The 17,205-nt window shown below is 40.1% G+C and overlaps 2 protein-coding genes across 19 annotated transcripts in view; one reads left to right on the plus strand and one right to left on the minus strand.

Moving 5' to 3' along the window:
* BTBD10 (BTB domain containing 10) overlaps positions 1-2,861 on the plus strand; it is a 30,061-nt gene extending 27,200 nt beyond the window's left edge. For all 12 annotated transcript variants that reach the window (XM_054826832.1, XM_054826839.1, XM_054826836.1 and 9 more), the window contains 2 exons: positions 274-384; positions 1,748-2,861. In XM_054826832.1, coding sequence (XP_054682807.1) covers positions 274-384; positions 1,748-2,058 — 422 coding nt within the window. In that variant the 3' untranslated portion in view covers positions 2,059-2,861. The remainder of the gene's footprint in view (positions 1-273; positions 385-1,747) is intronic.
* A 297-nt stretch (positions 2,862-3,158) lies between these two features.
* Positions 3,159-17,205, minus strand: part of BMAL1 (basic helix-loop-helix ARNT like 1) — a 51,278-nt gene continuing 37,231 nt past the window's right edge. For 6 of the 7 annotated variants that reach the window (XM_054827214.1, XM_054827212.1, XM_054827216.1 and 3 more), the window contains 8 exons: positions 16,325-16,571; positions 11,165-11,271; positions 10,673-10,823; positions 10,006-10,094; positions 7,981-8,089; positions 6,140-6,233; positions 4,435-4,537; positions 3,159-3,864 (listed from right to left, as the gene is read on the minus strand). In XM_054827214.1, the coding sequence (XP_054683189.1) occupies positions 3,704-3,864; positions 4,435-4,537; positions 6,140-6,233; positions 7,981-8,089; positions 10,006-10,094; positions 10,673-10,823; positions 11,165-11,271; positions 16,325-16,571 (1,061 nt within the window). In that variant the 3' untranslated portion in view covers positions 3,159-3,703. The remainder of the gene's footprint in view (positions 3,865-4,434; positions 4,538-6,139; positions 6,234-7,980; positions 8,090-10,005; positions 10,095-10,672; positions 10,824-11,164; positions 11,272-16,324; positions 16,572-17,205) is intronic. The other variant, XM_054827217.1, reaches the window with a different exon arrangement.

A 17,205-nucleotide genomic window follows, 5' to 3' on the forward strand; every position in this document is an offset into this window, starting at 1 on the left:
AATTCCTAAATCCAACAAAAAACTCCTAAGTGTATAAAACAGACTAAATTGATAGGGAAAAAGAGATCTGCAACTGACTTGTTTCACAGTCCGTTCAGCTTTTTTTCTCTGACTTCTGTTTTAGATATTTTGAGGAGTTCTTGAGTGTCTCCCACTATTCGGAAATAGAAATACTAGAATAAAGCAAAACAGTGAAAAGGATTAAACCTTTAGTCTTAAAGCACAAAGATTTATCTTTCCATACAATTTTTCCTCATTAAAATGTCTTTTTAGTTATTTACAGCACAAAGTTGTATAGATTCTTCAAATACATTGAAAATCGAGATGTGGCCAAATCAGTCCTGAAGGAAAGGGGGCTCAAGAAGATCCGACTGGGCATTGAAGGTAAGAGAAGCACAGCTGACTCTGAGGGGAAAAGGTCTGCTGACTGCTCTGCTTCCTGATCATCTCTGCAATTGAAGAAATAAGGGTCGGTGTTGTCTTTCCTGTTGAGGTTAGATGGTAGAACATCCAGAGGGGATGCAGTACTCAACAAACAGCTGGTCCAGAGTAACTCAGGTGGTTGCCACTGACTTAGGATTTGCACCTCCTGCCATTTGCTCTTCAGTTTTCATGCAAATTGTTTTCTGTACTTTATTTGCAGTGATGATGCATTTTTACAGCTTTGTCTATTCTGTTCTTGGTCTGGTGTTAATTTTGTGTTAAGTGGCAGGTAAATATTTTCTTTTAGGAAATGCAAAATTATGAAATAGATCATTGAAGTGCAAAGAAATATTAATCTGAAATAAACATCTTGTAAGTTAGGAGGCTGATCTGTAAAATCTCAGCTCTGGCTTTGCAAAAGACAACTACATTAAGTAGTCTCAGATTTTTATAATGAATGTAACAACTGGGTTTCTGTGCATTTCAGTTTCTTTCTGACTGTTGAGCCAAATATTTAAAAATCCAGCCTTTATAACTTGCAGGATTTCTATCATTTGCTCACCAAGCTGTCATAGTTACATTTGTAATTTGCCAACCAAAACCAAATGTTTTTAACTGCTGATTTTTAGAATTGACAAATGTTTTTGTCTGAACAAAGTATAAGCCTTCAGCCTGACATGCTATTCAACTAAACAAGACCTGGTTTTGTGTGCTAACGCTGGCTAATACCAGATCACTTCTGGTGTTTCTTGTTTTAGATAAAAGAACAACTGTTTGACTAAACTTTAATGCTAGTGCCCCATAATAATCTGTAACTCTCTGGTAACGAAAATTATTGCTTAGGCAGAGGGAAGACTTGAACACAGCATAACCAGACTTGATGATAACTGGTCTAAACTGATGTATTTTCATCACTTGGGGTGGCTGGGAGGAACACGTGTGGATTCCACTTGAGAACTTACTTAACCCACAGCTCAAAATGATGCTGATCTCTAGAGAGATCTCATTTCCTGCTTTCCAGGTTATAGTGTTTTAGAGCAGCCACCTGCTTTTGGCTCAGGGAAGGAACGACTGGCTTTGCCTGCAATGTCTGGCAGAGTTGTCCAGTGGCAATATCTTCCTTATCCATAGCACTGTAGCCTCTTTCCTTACAGTGGGGTTGGTAGTTACACTGCTGACTGTGTGCCCTCCTGGCATCAGTAGGACACCATGATGGCTTCTGTTTCCATCCAGGATGTTGATGGTGACAAGTGCTTTTTGTAAAAGGAATCCCTGACCTAACCAGCATGAGGAGTGTTAACACCTGCTGTACTCTGTTTCTTAGGTTACCCTACGTACAAAGAGAAAGTGAAAAAGCGACCGGGCGGGAGGCCGGAGGTGATTTACAACTACGTCCAAAGACCCTTCATTCGGATGTCATGGGAAAAGGAGGAAGGAAAGAGTCGGCACGTTGACTTTCAGTGTGTGAAAAGCAAATCCATTACAAATCTAGCAGCTGCAGCAGCAGATATACCCCAGGACCAGCTTGTGGTAATGCATCCTACCCCCCAAGTAGATGAGCTGGATATCCTGCCCATTCATCCTCCACCTAATAACAGTGAGATGGATACTGAGGGACAGAACCCACTGCTCTGATCTTGACTCTTACTAAAACAAAAGCATGCTACTTTACAGTGACTCTGTACTCATACTACACTGCAAGTCCAGTTTTCTCCATTGTGTAACAGTGTTTAGGATATTGCAGTACGGACCTTTGCAAAGACCAGGGGGAGCACCTGCTTGTTTTGGAAAGAGTACAGATCAAACACCCTGGGGTCACGGTTACATACGTCTTATGTGTTTACCAGTAGGCTTGTGACATTGGTGATTTGTATGCTGGACTGTCCTCACTCTTAAGCCCATCAAAACCAATGGGAGGCTGGTGGCTAGTGTATGTCAGTATTGTTACACAGGGGTTAGAATGCAGAATTGGAATTGATAGTAGCACTTTATAAATGGTTGATAAATGGAATTTGAAGCCATTTTTTATAAATGTATTGCACAATACTAACAAAGTGCTTCTATCAAAAGTATTAACTGTAAATAGTTTTGCTCTGAATAGGCTGACCACTTTAAAGTTATTGTATATGGTTGAGCACAAAACTACTTACTCTTGGGTTTTTGGATTGAGGACATGATTCAATTACCCATGTAACATCTTGTTAAACTCAAAGTTCTTTAGTGAATTTTTTCACTTGTTTGCAGCATGAGCCATGTTCAAGAGTTGTGAACAAGGGATAGGGGCTTTATCTTTAATTCTGCCTTACCTTAATCTGTTCACAAATATTTATTTAATACATTTTTCATAAGTGTCATGAAATGGGAAAATGCAAATGGTTCATTCTTCATTAATGATTGTAAACAAGTTTTTCATGCAAATAAAGTTTCCATTATTTTAATGAGTTTGAATTATCTGTGAATGAGATTAAGTATACAGATGAATGTTGAAAGTAGTTGCTTTTCTTTCCTCAGGGAAGGATGGTTAATAAGTGAAAAACAAGTATTTCTGAAAGAAAAATGTAGTAATGTCAGACTATCTTAACCTACCTTACTGTTGCGTTTTTTCCCTTAGTATAAACTTGAATCTGGGAATAAGCAATAATAGCTTTTCTAGAAATTTACTGTAGTGACAGAATGGTGTTTTTCTCCCCTTTTCCCCCAGGGCTAAAGAAAGGATAAATAGGCAACTGCTTCTAGCATGCACCTTCAGCAGGGTTTTATCAAATTTATTTATCAAAGTAAATGCTCCATCTTAGAACAAGGGAAACATTTATTTTAAAAATATTTAACTGTCTAATACATTACACTTTAACAATATTTATAGTAAAGGATTCTTACAAGAAAGAATAAACAGCTTTATGGTACAATTAGTATAAGAAATATCCACATGGGGGACTGTTTTGCAGTGTAAAAACACACCATACATCTGAAATGGTCATTTGCATATAAAAGCTACCACTGATGCCAGTGAGTTGCACAGTGATTTAAAAAAAATTTCAAACAACAGAATTCAAAATATACAAGTATTGCAAGCTATACACAGCTAACCAAATCAACACAGAACACTGTAGCAGGTTATTCCACTTTGTCTGAAGTTACACATGGTAGGATGAGTTGCAATCTGATACAGCTTTTATGAAATTTGTACATAAAAGCTTCTCAGTCCAACAAGTTTCACAGACTGTAGAACTCCACCAGTAAATGCACTTTGATATTTGGATGTTTGAGCCAGGTGCATCATTTACAAGGGCCATGGCAAATCACTGAAGTCTACAGGGCCACCGAGACCTGCATCTGCTTCAAGAAGGCTCATTATTACTGCCATGGCTGCTTCATCATTGCTGGGGCTGCTTGATCCTTGGTCGTTGTCAATCATATCAATGCCAATATGAGAGTTATCCCCTGTAAGCATGAACACAGGAAGCTGTCAGAAGTTCAGTTTTACTTTGTTCACTTTACTTGCTACAGGCACTTGCCCCATGACTGGACATAGAGTATCTGAACAGGCTGAACTATTTTGGAGTGTCGGTCTGTTTGATGTGTCCAGGCTGCCACAGTTTCAAGGATACCTCTGATACCCAGGTGTCGGAGCACGAGAAATGACCGGTATCCCTAATAAGGATGGCATTGTGTGCTGTACTTCAAAAATAATTCTAGATCAACATCTAGGATCAGCTTAGTCTTTCTTCTCATTTTCAGTTGTTTAAAAAGTATTCACAAAAAGCAGGGGAGGAAGTCAGCTAACTCACACAGATTCAGCAAGAGTATACAGTATAAAGTTAGCAAAACAGACCACCAGGCTACTCTTGTAGCCCCCACTTTAGGCAAACAGTGGTAGGTTACGGGCTTTATGCCTCAGCTCTAGACTGTGGATGGTGAAAGCAAGTTATTGCTAAAACTAGTCATCTTGTTAAGAGTTGTCTGTATGCGTTTAGTTGGTATTAAGGCACATCAGTGTGTGACTTCACTCACCAAGAATAGAGGAGTTGTCAGAATATGGGTAACCAGAGTTATCTTGGATTTGCCCAGACAGTAACCCAGCTGAAGAAATGTCTGGAGTGCCACCATTCAGGATCTTGAAAGAAAAAAATAGAAGCCATAAGCCAGTGTGAAGCATTAAGTCTTAAATTGTCCTATAATGGGATTTTTAATACAGGGAAGATAGACTTCCTGAAAAACCCCACCACCTAAAGGCTAGCTAGTCAGACTAGTTGTAAACTAGGAACTACTACTTCTGTATTATGCCCATCAAGCAGTGGACAGTATATCACCACCAGAAAGGAAGAGATCAAGTCAGTACTACATGCTAAACTTCTGAAAAACCACTAGAAAAAGACCTCAGGATTTCTGTGGGTCATCTTTGTAAGTATTCCATCTGCAAGTGATAGTAATTACAGCTAACTACAGAATGCTTCTGAATTTACAAATACAGTATGTGCAAAGTGGGGTCAACTCAGACCCTTCATTTTAGGAGTATAATCCCCCCACGTAGAGACAGACTGCATGGGCAGAGCATTGCCCCTGGATCACAAGCCTAACCACTTTTTGGTACAGAGCAGCACAGCAGTACCGCATATACCAGAGCTCATCAGAAACTGAAGAGCCTTCTCTGGGATTCTTAAATTGCAAGGGAATAGCTGAACTTCAGCCATAGTTTTGACCTGCTCAGGTGTGTGTACACTGGGAGGTAAGTACTTGTGAGCTCCCTTCTGAGGGCAGCATCAGCTGGAACTTGCGTTGTTTCTAGCAAATGTAGTCTTCTAACCAAGGAGAAATACTGAGGGGGTGCCTGATTAGAAGCACCCAGCTGTCCATGTGTGTTTTCCTTTATTCTGTTACAGTAGCCCTTACTATATGTAGGTGTTGAATTATTGTAGGGCAGAAGGAGCCAGAATAACTATTCCTAGAATTATAACTCAGTTTGTTCCAACGTCAAGTTTTATTTCAAGAACAAAGCAAGCCAAGAATAGACAAAAATAGTTCCTGTCAGCTATATGCTCCAGTACAAGCAATTCTTATGTATAGTCATTATAATTTCTGGGGGAAAAAAGTTAAGTAAGTCTGAGGCAGCATTCGAGTGCACAGAAATAAGGATTTAGATAAGTGCTGCTCTTGCCTCGAATATACCTACCATAAGCAGCAATTTACTAGATGACTTCAATGCAGCCAGTGCAAGTGTTCAGGTGGTTAAGTGCTGGTAACGGTATGTGAGTGCAACTCAAGCAATCTTAGAACAAGGTATGGTACATGGTATTGATTTAAAAATAAACTGTCAGCGCACAGTAAAGCATCTAATTGTCCTATTCTGTGCTAGAGCAGTAGGGTAAAAGTGGTGTGAATCATTTGAGCACAGTCAGTGCTCAAACACTAGCACTTCCAATCTTCACCAGTATGTGGTAGTAAAGAGTTTTTGGAGGGCTGCTTCTTGCAGCTCTGATAAAAGTGAAAATCTAAAGAGCAAGTGGATTTCAAAAGCTGCCAGTGTTTAAGAATTGCTGGTCTCTGCACTTCAGGGACTACTGTAAAGGGATTTTAGCCACCAGAATACTTTGATTTGCTGTAAGACTTTTTCAGCCAAGCAGCCAGGAGGAGTTCAACACCAGGTGTAATTTTCTAAGCATGATCTCATGTTGCTTGCCACTGCTGCTGCAAGACTGACTGTAAAGCTTGTTTTTACCTTCTTGCCTCCTGGGGAGGATGTGTCAGGTGGTGGTGTGCTGGTAATGTTCAGTGGACTTGAACCACAGCTAGAAGGTGATGATCCTCTTATCCTAAAAGATGGAGAAAACAGGGAATAAATTTACCAGCAACTTTGAGACTCAGGTGCCAGAGACTTGGAGCTTCAAATGCCAACTTTAGTATAAGGTGGCAGCATTAAATGTTAAAAGCATGAACTTCATTTTTGTAACTTCCTTTTTCAGTGTTAAATCAGCAATAGCAACATTTTTCTTTGCAGCTAGATAAACAGTTGTGTGTAAATTGCCCAGTTTGCTCTGTCTGCAGTCTTTACCTCCTCCCCCTTATTACTTGTTCCTGTTCAGGCTTTACAGAGTCAGAAGGAAAAAGTCCTGGGTACAGAGGAAAGCCTCATTTTTTGTATTTTACTTCAATTTAGACCAGCTAAGCATTTGAGCTGCCTCAGTCACAGTAACCTAGGCTCCTTAAGTGAGCTACTGCTGCAGAAGTACACTAGATATTTGATATAGTTAATAATATTTTTAAGAAGTCTGAAGCAGCACTTTTCACTTCAATTTTCAATAGCTTGATCAAATATCTTTTTTTTTAACTAATGAATAATGTATTAACTGTAGAACCAACAAATCTGTAGACTAAAGGGAGGAAGGGTGGTTACAGAGAAAAGCAATGGAATTGGGAATCTTATCCTTGGCAGAGTTCCACTGGGAAAGCTGAACAGAAGGCAGCTTTGGAAAATAGTAACAGCTGCTGAAAAAGGACTGGAACTAACCCAGGGTCTTGAAATGAAACGAAAGCATGGGTGGTAAGCTACACTACTACACTCACTGAGGCTAATTAAGTGCTTTACAGCTACTAGAAGGGATGGTTAAGTTTCAATGTATTGGTTCAGCCTTGGTGTTGCTTTTTGTCTTCCCCCCCCTCCCCTCCTATCCTTATAGACAAGAAAGAAGCCGTATGTGATAGGTCTGCTGTTCCCTTAAACAATGATGTAAGCAGTCTGTGGCCTGCAGCAGAAACAAAACTATGGGAAACAGATGGACTGTTTTCCTGAATTGCAGCTCAGTACGGTTAAATTACTGCCGCTAAATATCAGCTGGATGAAACCACTTCTATAGGAAAGGGAACAATTCTCAAGAGGAAATTCATGAAGAACAGGGATTGTTAGCCAGTAGAAATTAAGTGACACCCACTGAAAGTAGCTGCTCACACAGGTGAGAGATATGAGATGGCTGTTCTGAGAAACAGCCACATATTACTACAGAGACCTACAACCTGACTTTCAGACAGACTGCCCCTGGGAAGGCAGAGCCAGCTTAATCATCGTGTCCTTGCTCAGAGAGCTGTGGGAGAACTGCACAAGCTGAACTTACATATCTAACAACTCTAAAAGCATCTGAGCAAAGTGGATCACATGAAAACAAACATTGTTTTTTTGGCACGTAGTCAATAGCTTTGGCATTTGGAGGTTGTTCCACTTACACCCTTAAGTCATTGGAAAAAGAATAGTCTGGAAAGGAATTTGTTTCTAGTTAGCTGTTCTTTTTAACTACTGTTTCTGGTAAACAAGTAATTATCACTGTTACAGTAAGTTCCAATATTAGTCTTTTACAGTAGAAAGCTGGAAGGCTGTAACTTTTTCATTCTTTCACTATGGGCTTTGACTGCCTCAGGTATTCTGAATAGGTATTTGTAGCTGTCTACTTATAAAATGCAATTGTATCATTCTGTATTCAGCTTGAAGAAAGAGAAAGACTTCCTTAATTTCCTCTTAAAAAACCCACAATACTGATTTTCCTCTAACTTCCTACCATTTTCTCTCACCTGTGAATCTCCATGATTTCTTCAGCAATCATCCTCCCTATTTTACCTGCCCCAGCTCTTGTTCCACCTGGAATTCCAGGCACAGTAGGATGGGTCCTTTTTGGGCCACCTGAAATGAGTAGATATCTTAAGGTCAGAAAAAAGCTTGCAAACCTTTTCCAACAAGCCTTTGGATTTAGGCATTTTGACAAGCTGCAAGACCTTCTGAACTGTATTTATTTACAATTCCACCAACCAGTGAGCACCTTCAAATGTACGGAAAGCTCTGACTTGCACTGAGATATGCTATATCTCCTAGTCACCCCTCTGTGCCAGCAGGTACACAACATATCCTGGCTCTTATCAGAATCTGGCCGTTTCAAGCATCTCATAGTACCTCTTGTCCAGACTTGGTAAAGAATAGCTTGTCAGACCTGCTTTATTCTGTGCCTGAATAGGCTCATCTCCAAACACATTTGTTCTTTGCTTTGTGAGAACAACTTGCCAGCACACATTCCACTGAATATGGGATAAGTTCAAGCTACCTGATGAACATAACTAAACCCCCTGTAGGTCACTGCAAGTATCTAAAAATGGAAGAAAAAGCGAGGTCTGAACAGTTCGCAGCTCACTGTTATTTTAATGTGATTTGACACTTGCACAACACTTGAGAGGTAGTCAGGAAGGAGCCTGATATACTCCAAGGCATTGTGAAGAAAAGATCACACACTGAAAGAGCAAGAAAGCCCTTAGCATTGCTTATACATAATGGATAATGGCCTCCTTTTAGAAATTCATATTTAACAATAGCAGCCCTTGGTATCTGTGGCTCAGACCCATCAGGGGGTGAGAAGGTTCACCTAAAAAGGTCATCAAATCCTTAGCACAGCCAGATCAACTTGAAATTAAACTTCACTCAATTAACTTTCTTTTCTGGGGACAAGAACTGTCAGTATGACGTTATTATACATGTGGTTTCTTTTCAAAGGCTGCGTTGTGGCAAGAATAAGCTTACACTATTACAGAACACTTTGTTCTGTATTCTTCCCCATTCTCAGAAGGCCCAGACACCATGTTGCTGCCATTACTCCACCTTCTATCACTAACCATCATGCCTACATGGCAGCGTCTCTTCCTACCGCTGTCAGCTGTCTCATGCTTTCCCACCCTTCCTTCTCTGTAGTTTCACTTACTGAACTTCATTTTTCAGAACAGGGATAACCGAAGAGTCCAGCTTTGCTGGACTGTTCTGCTAAGTGTATTGTGTACAACTTACCAACTAATTCCAGATGTGCAATATCCTCGCTCTACAGCTATAAAAGCATAGCTGATAAGAGTAGTATCTAGTAAATAGGGTCTCTAAAAGCAATGGTTCCCATCTTTTTGGAAAGAATCTCAGTGCTATCACCACCTCTCCTCCCCCGTCCTTCATCCATGGGCTGTCACTGCATCCTTCTATTCTACCTCTCTTCCACCTTGCTCCAGTAACACTTCATTATTAGATCAGGTTCTGCTCTGCTTCATGCTGCATGCCACCCATTATAAAAGATGTTTCGGTGACCTGCAGCATTCATAACAAGCCCATGACAATTACCAGTAGCCAGTCCTCCTGTCTTGACAAAGTCAGTCAAATGAAGGGCAGGTGAGGGGCAATAAGCCGAACAGCCAAACTATATTTATGATCCCTTCACCCCCTGAGTAGTCATCTGCACTAACCACAGAACACGAATTCACTTTGGGATGATGCACAAATACCATCATGCATGAAGGCAAACATTTCTCCTCTGTCACTCCTCCAACCCTGTTTATACTTGTTTCTTTCAGCTGGCTTATGCACTTCTCTTCTCCAGCTTATATCCAAAGTTGAGATATTTAAGTTCAACAGGGCAAGAACTGCATTAGCACTTTTTTTTTTTTGCCCAAAAGCTTATTTTTCTTTAGGATCTTAACAAATTCTCACTGCAAGAGTGCAGAAAATTTGTGCATACAGGATGAGCTGCTAACAAGGCACAACTGCCAATAATCTCCTCACAGTCCAGTAGTTACCTTCTCCAGCCTGAAGCACACTGTCCATGCTGTGTGGAGAAGCCGCAAGCTGTGGGAAGGCTGTGTCTCCACTATCAAGTACGTTGGTGCTGTGGATTTCAAGAATTAGAAGAATCAGTGATAGAAAACCCTACGGAACAGTCACTCTGCCAGCAGATCAGAGTGGAATGCTTCAGGATTTAAGTGGTCCCTATCACCTCTGTGAAAGAAGCACCCTGACACCAAAGCTAGGTAAACAACAGAAATAAAACATCGTGTTACAACTCAGCATGCAATGCAGAACCCAAACAGCTTCTCTCGTAACAGAATTCCTCTCAGCAATTATTCTGCTGTGAAGTCACTGCATCTGTACAGAACCTTCAAGGAAAAAGAAAAGGGGAAGAGAAGTTCCTACAAAAGCAAAGAAACACATCTCCCATAGGCTGGAACCCCAGGTTTTCCCAAAGAAAGAAAATATTTGTATTTTTGCAGGCTTTAATAAACACTTACTAAGCCACTGCAATTATTAAACTAATTCCCTTCTCCCCAGGTATGCAGTTGTGGGTGTTATCTGGAAAAGACACCTATTGTCATACAGGAGATGTGCACATATTTAGGTCAAATCTCAGTGGAAAATGGGACAAAGCAATCAGCATTTACATGCATCAGCTAAGGGAAAAATACTTACGAAACAACTGTATTTGTTGAGACAATGTATTCTACTTCTTTGGTCCAAGGGTTCATGAAACTGAACCAACGACTCCGCAATGTAATAAAAGAGCCATCTTTTATTTTAAACTTGTAGCAGTTAGTTGTAATTTTTTCTCTTGTCTGCAAAACTAAAGACAGAAGGCAAGTAACCATGTGTTAAACCGTAAGTAGAGCCCTTATCAGGGAAAATTCATGTTAATTCTTCCCTTTACCCCTGGGGGGGGGGGGGAAGGCAAGCTATTTCTGCAGTCATCCCCCCTCACCCAACCTGAACCTCAAATATTCACTAAAAATCCATGGAAGTCTAAGATAATCATATTGCTTGGCACATGTAGCACAATGTTCTTTAACTAAAGCATTCGCAAACAGAGAGAGATCCAAATCTTTTCAAGTTCATTTAGTTTTCTTAATATACAATTGCTCCCAATATTTTTAGAAAGTTTCTTTACTGAATTATTAGGAATCATACCTTGTCTATGACATTCTGCAAGATGTCCTATATCATCTTGATGAAAATATTCATAACATGAAGTACCTAGAAGTTCCTGGGGTAAGTATGCCAGAATGGCTGTTGCCCTTGGGGAAGGGAGGTAGAGGGGGAAAAAAAAAAAAAAAAAACCAGAAAAAATTTGTTTCACATTGAAGTAGTAGTGACAGATTATTAAAATCACACCGAAGTTGGGTAAGGCTCAAGTAACGCAGAAAGGTATTTTCAGTTTAGAAGGTAAAAAAAAAAAAAAAAATCAAGAATACTCTTTTTAATTCTCAGGTAATTAAAAAAAGTAAACGACACCAACAGCCCTCAGGTATTATATTTGACCTATCACCACTGGCAGGGATGTAAGACTTTCTAAATAGCTTTGGAGGCATATTATAGTTTTGAGAATTTAAACCTGAATAAAGCTGACTTGCAGCACCCACAAGATAATGCACAGCTTTCTGCATAAGATGACACTGAAAAATATCAAAGGTTCGGAGAACTGCCGTGTTCCTTTGTGTAGCCACAGTGCGGCTGTTGCACAGAGGCCAAATTGTAGCGTAAGAAGTATTTCAGCCTTAAGAGTGGGACAAAAAACCCCCGCAAAGCCTGCACCTGCACCCACAAAAAAGAAAAGTTAACAAATAGAAGTTTCCTGAATAAGCACGAAGAGATCTACTGTGTGTATCAGACAGAAGCATGAAGCAAATAAACCAACTTTTTTTGTTTCATCAGAATCAGCCACAAAGCCAACTCATTTTCTTCCTCATCAGAAAACTTCAGAATGAGATACATCTGCGATCTGCAACACAGGAAAGACATGGATTCTTGATATGACTCTCAGGTAGTGTTCAAGGAGCTGTTGCCAAAGATGGAGCTCATCTCAAGAAACTAGGAAAAGGCGACTTTATGCATCAACTTGGTAACCGAAGCCTTAAACCAAGTTCAAGAGGAAAAGGCAAAGCAACACTGCAGGTAAGGTGAGTGACAATAACTATACAACAGCCTAACACAAGATGAAAGGGTCGTTCTTGACCAGGAAGCACTATAGTGGGCCAGTACGCTAAACACCCTACAGATCTGTATGTTAAAACAAGACGACAAGAATTATTTCTTGCATTGTTAATGATTTAGAAGCTTTAACAACTTTATTAGGATAACTCATCTAACCCAGAATACCAACATAAAAATAACAGATAGGTGGGGGGACAAGGGAGAATTGCTGTCACCTTGTGCATTAGGGATGTGTAGGCTTGCCCCTAGAAGACAGACTTTTGAGGGTATCTGGGGAGGGAGAGTACATGACTGCTACCATGGTGTGCAGAACACAGCAACCACGCGGGAAGTCATTCTAGGGCTTCTTGTTGAAGGAAGGAACAGTTGAGAGAGGAACAAAGCAGGACAAACTATCCAGGAAAACCCTGAAATGCACACCATTTAGTTTAGAAGATAGAGAACACGGTCAGAATCAAATCCACAGGAGCTGTAGGGAAACTGCTCAAGAACATCAGAACAGAAAGTAACATGGCTGAATGATGCCAAGGTAAGAGTTTGAGATCCTCACTAGAAGAACGGAGAGCAAACAAAACTAGTGAACTACAGTGAAAGCTGATTTTGTACATTCCTTAGAAGAAAATTTGCTGAAGGAAAAGTGATAGTTCCTTGAAGAAAGCAGTATAAAAGTCATAGTTCCAAACTATTCCAATGCAAATTAAATAGAAAGGGTAATAAGGAACAAACACAGGTAGATCATCACCTCTTATGCAATCTCAAAAAAGCCTAAATGAGGTATTATAAAATGTAGAAATTAGAACATACTAATAACTATGAATAAAAACAGCAGGAAAAGCATTGAAGCATAAAACCTACAGTATTTAAGTGTAGGGCATTTCTGTATTTTCCCCAGATACACTAAAACCATTCAGCACCAACCAGGTGGCTTACACCCGAAGTCCTCATTGACAGGCCTCAGCTTTGGAGAAGCATTCTCCTAGAGAAACTGGCTGTTCATGGCTTGGATGGGCGTACTCTTCACTCGGTAAACAACTGGCTGGATGGCCGGGCCCAGAGAGTTGTGGTGAATGGAGTTAAATCCAGTTGGTGGCCAGTCACAAGTGGCTTGGGGAAGAGTGGCTGGAAAGCTGCCCAGCGGAAAAGGACCTGGGGATGTTGGTCAACAGTGGCTGAATATGAGCCAGCAGTGTGCCCAAGTGGCCATGAAAGCCAACAGCATCCTGGCTTTTATCAGAAATAGCGTGGCCAGCAGGACTAGGGAAGTGATCGTCCCCCTGTACTCAGCACTGGTGAGGCTGCATCTTGAGTAGGGTGTTCAGTTTTGGGCCTCTCACTACATTGAGGTGCTGGAGCATGTCCAAAGGGCAACGAAGCTGGTGAAGGGTCTAGAGAGCAAGTCTGATGAGGAATGGCTGAGGGAACTGAGGTTGTTTAGCCTGGAGAAAAGGAGGCTGAGGGGAGACCTTATCACTCTCTACAACTACCTCAAAGGAGGTTGTAGCCAGGTGGGTGTCGGTCTCTTCTCCCAAGTAACAAGTAATAGGACAAGAGGAAATGGCCTCAAGTTGTGCCAGGGGAGGTTTAGATTGGATATTGGGAAAAATGTCTTCACTGAAAGGGTTGTCAAGCACTGGAACAGGCTGCCCAGGGAAGTGGTTGAGTCACCATCCCTGGAGGTATTTAAAAGACGTGTAGATGTAGCACTTAGGGACATAATTGGACTTGGCAGTGTTAGGTTAAGGGTTTGGACTTGGTGATCTTAAAGGTCTTTTCCAACCAAAATGATTCTGTGACTCTAAGGAAACATTACAAGTATTCACATGAGAGAAATTTTCAAACTGGCTTTTGTCTGGTGAACCTTATTGCAGGACACAAACTGCTGACAGCTCCAAGACTGCTTTGATGAATTATCTCTGAGAGCCTGTGGAGAACCACAAAGCAGCAAAACATAGAGTCTATCTTTAAAAAGGAAAAGCTAGGAACCAAGTGAACCTTATTCCAGTATTTTTCCAAGAACTTTAGTAAGCAAACCTTTTACCAGCACTGCAGTGGTGTAAAGCCTGACACAGATGGGTAACAACCAATATGGGCATCAGTAAGCAACTTATCAAACCTTTTACATTTACTTTCATAGCAGGATAAACAGACTTTTTGGAAAGGAGAAGATGTCAAAAGACTTAGTGACTTCAATATCTAACCATATTCTATTAAGCAAGGAAGGAAATTGTTCTTGCCCTTCATCCTTTATTTACTTTTTTCCTTAGCTCCTTCTCCGACTTAACAAGGCAGCTTTGAATTCTGAAGCTGTATGTGATGTGATCTGCATATACAATAAACTTAATTTTACTCTCAAACTCACCATCAAGAGACATTAAAAGTACTGAAGTAGTAAGAAGTGGGAGGGTTCTCTTTAAAACTCTGTTCTGTGTAGCTTGCGTTTTGACAGTGAACTGTTAAACAGTTCTCTCACTCTGGTAGCTCAGCTAATTAGTACCTAGTCTATAGCAGTTCTTCTCCAGGGACCATGCAATCCGTAAGGACAAGAAGTTAGGGTCATAGAGAGTTTAAGAAGTGTTTCCTTCCTGAATTCCCTTGGGCAAGTGACAAAGGAACAGTGCAAGTCTATATGAACAAAAAGTCCAACATAGAAATAAATTAATAGTTTTTAACTTTTACAGGTGCCTAAATATTCTCCAGTGGAAGCAGGGATCATAGGATGCCAAATTTAAGCCTACTGAGAGGCTTTCTTCAAAAAAAATTCCCTTTCAAAGAGTTCTTTGAAGTAGCATACACATTCTAAGGTCTGTAAACAACAGCTGAAAAACAATTAAATGAGAGGTCAACATTTTCTGAGTCTTACTATTTTAGAAATACTTCAAAATTATCCATCAAGGGAATATGTCTGCTCTTTTGAAAATAAAACTTGTTCAAAAACTACCATACTTTAGCACGACAGAATGGCACACTTTTTCCAGCAACAGAAAGGCTACAAATGCTCTCATAGCTCCCAGAGCGATCACCAGCTGTAAGCTCTGCTGCTGAAGAGTTGAGATTTCAAAAAGCTTTTTATCAAATTAAAACCAAAAAACCCAACCATCCCAACCAGATAGCTCACACACAAAAAAAGAACAGATTCTCCTTACTGCACTTCCTCTCCAGACTATCAGCTCTATTTCCTCTCAAAGTCCACTAAAAATCAGCTGATGCCAGACACACCTCTGAAACAAATTCCAGCAGGCAGATTCTGGCAGAGTTTGGAGCCTGGTCTTTTGGACATTGTGAGCCATCAAGCCTGAGCCACAGGCAACCTGAAACGGCTTCATCTGGGCAGTCTCAATCCATCTTGACAAGGAAGAGAACCAAAAGAAGCCCTCTCAATCAACTCAACGGAACCCCTCCATTAACATCCTTCAACCACCTTTTTTCCTCTTTGACAATACCAGTTATTTTGGAAGACGACTCAGGTCATGTGTCTCTGCTACTTAAGCAAATTCAAGCAATTTTTTTCCAAAGAGGCAAGAATTAGCCTTTTAGATAATAAATAAAATTGATATTTGAAAGAAGATACCACACCAGTACAAGTTCTCAAACCTTTTCCAAGCAGCATAGCTTATGAAAAGCTTGCTTTCTTATAAATACAAAAGATCACATACGGAAGTATTAATTCAGCAGAATGTGTCCAAGTATATAGTTAAATAAATATATATGCTATCAGAGCCTAGCACAGTCTGTGCAATAACTTAACTATGTAGTGTTTGCACAAGTTTTCAAACAACAAAGAGGTAGCAATTACAAAGTCCAGTTTAAAAATAGGACAGCATAGTCTTCTGAGGATTACATATATACGTTCCCTTAACAAACAGGCAGAAACAATCCCTAGATTATTCTGTCTGGTAAGCCATATTTTTGGAGGTTTGTTTGGTTTGGTTTTTAAACTTAATCAGTAATACTGAATAAATACACAGCAGTAGCTTTGAGCTGGGTCTCAAAAACCAAACTTAACTTGCAGTCAGGACTTAGTAAAAAGCTGAAGAGAGCACTCTTTTTTTAAATAGTATTTCACTGCTTTAAGTAAAGCAGTCAGTAAAGCAGCATTGGACAGTGACTTATTGTGGAAGTTATTACAGGTATTCTTACCTCTGATCTACAAAAACAAATTTTCCATCTATTGCATGTCGAGAAACATATTCTGTAGGTTTCACCCTGATCTCACCGTTGACTGGCTGTGGTACTACATGAGGATGCAGCCGTCCAATTGCAACAAGACAGCTTAAATTACAACCCTCGTTATCTGGTTCATTATCTTCATCTAGTCCCATTTTTGTTGGCGGCCAGCTTTTTAAATATCCTGTACTATGAATAGTGCAAAAGCTTTTGCGGTCTGCTGTAAAAAGAAAAAAGAAAAAAACAAACAACAAAAACCAAAAAAAGCAGTTAGGTCATGGATATTGCTTTGGAGAACTTCATCTCAGTTCTGCTAATAATGCATCTCCTCCTGGATAAGAATCCAGGAAATTTGAGATACTGTTCACTAAGGGATTTTTCAGCACTCCTGCTTCAATGCAGCTAATCTGAGATAACAAACAATTTATCCCTGCAAAATCATTGTTTATACTGAAACACCACATAGTTCAGACCAAGGCTGCTTTTGATAATCTTTAAGTAGAAATTGCATCACATTTTATTATTTCAGCAAAAGATGCAAATAATCTAAAGGCTTGTTTGGAGAAATTAGTATATTAATAAATAAATAAGATGCCTTTTTCAACTTAATATGAGGCTCCCATGAAACAGCAGAACAATTTGTTTGGCAGAACAGACACTGGGGTATACAGGGGATAGCTGTACATAGAGGTGAGGATGAAGATTCACAATGACAAGTAATATAGTCAGTATCTGAAAGGAGAACTCATATTTCTCAGCACTGAGCAGGTCTTAAAACTGCAAGGAAGAAGATTTTCATAGAGAGGTAGAGGCGTATGCCTAACAGCACAGACTAGTTTCCTCAGGGATGGGCA

Source organism: Grus americana, chromosome 5 (genome assembly GCF_028858705.1).
Source record: "Grus americana isolate bGruAme1 chromosome 5, bGruAme1.mat, whole genome shotgun sequence".
Taxonomy (NCBI): domain Eukaryota; kingdom Metazoa; phylum Chordata; class Aves; order Gruiformes; family Gruidae; genus Grus; species Grus americana.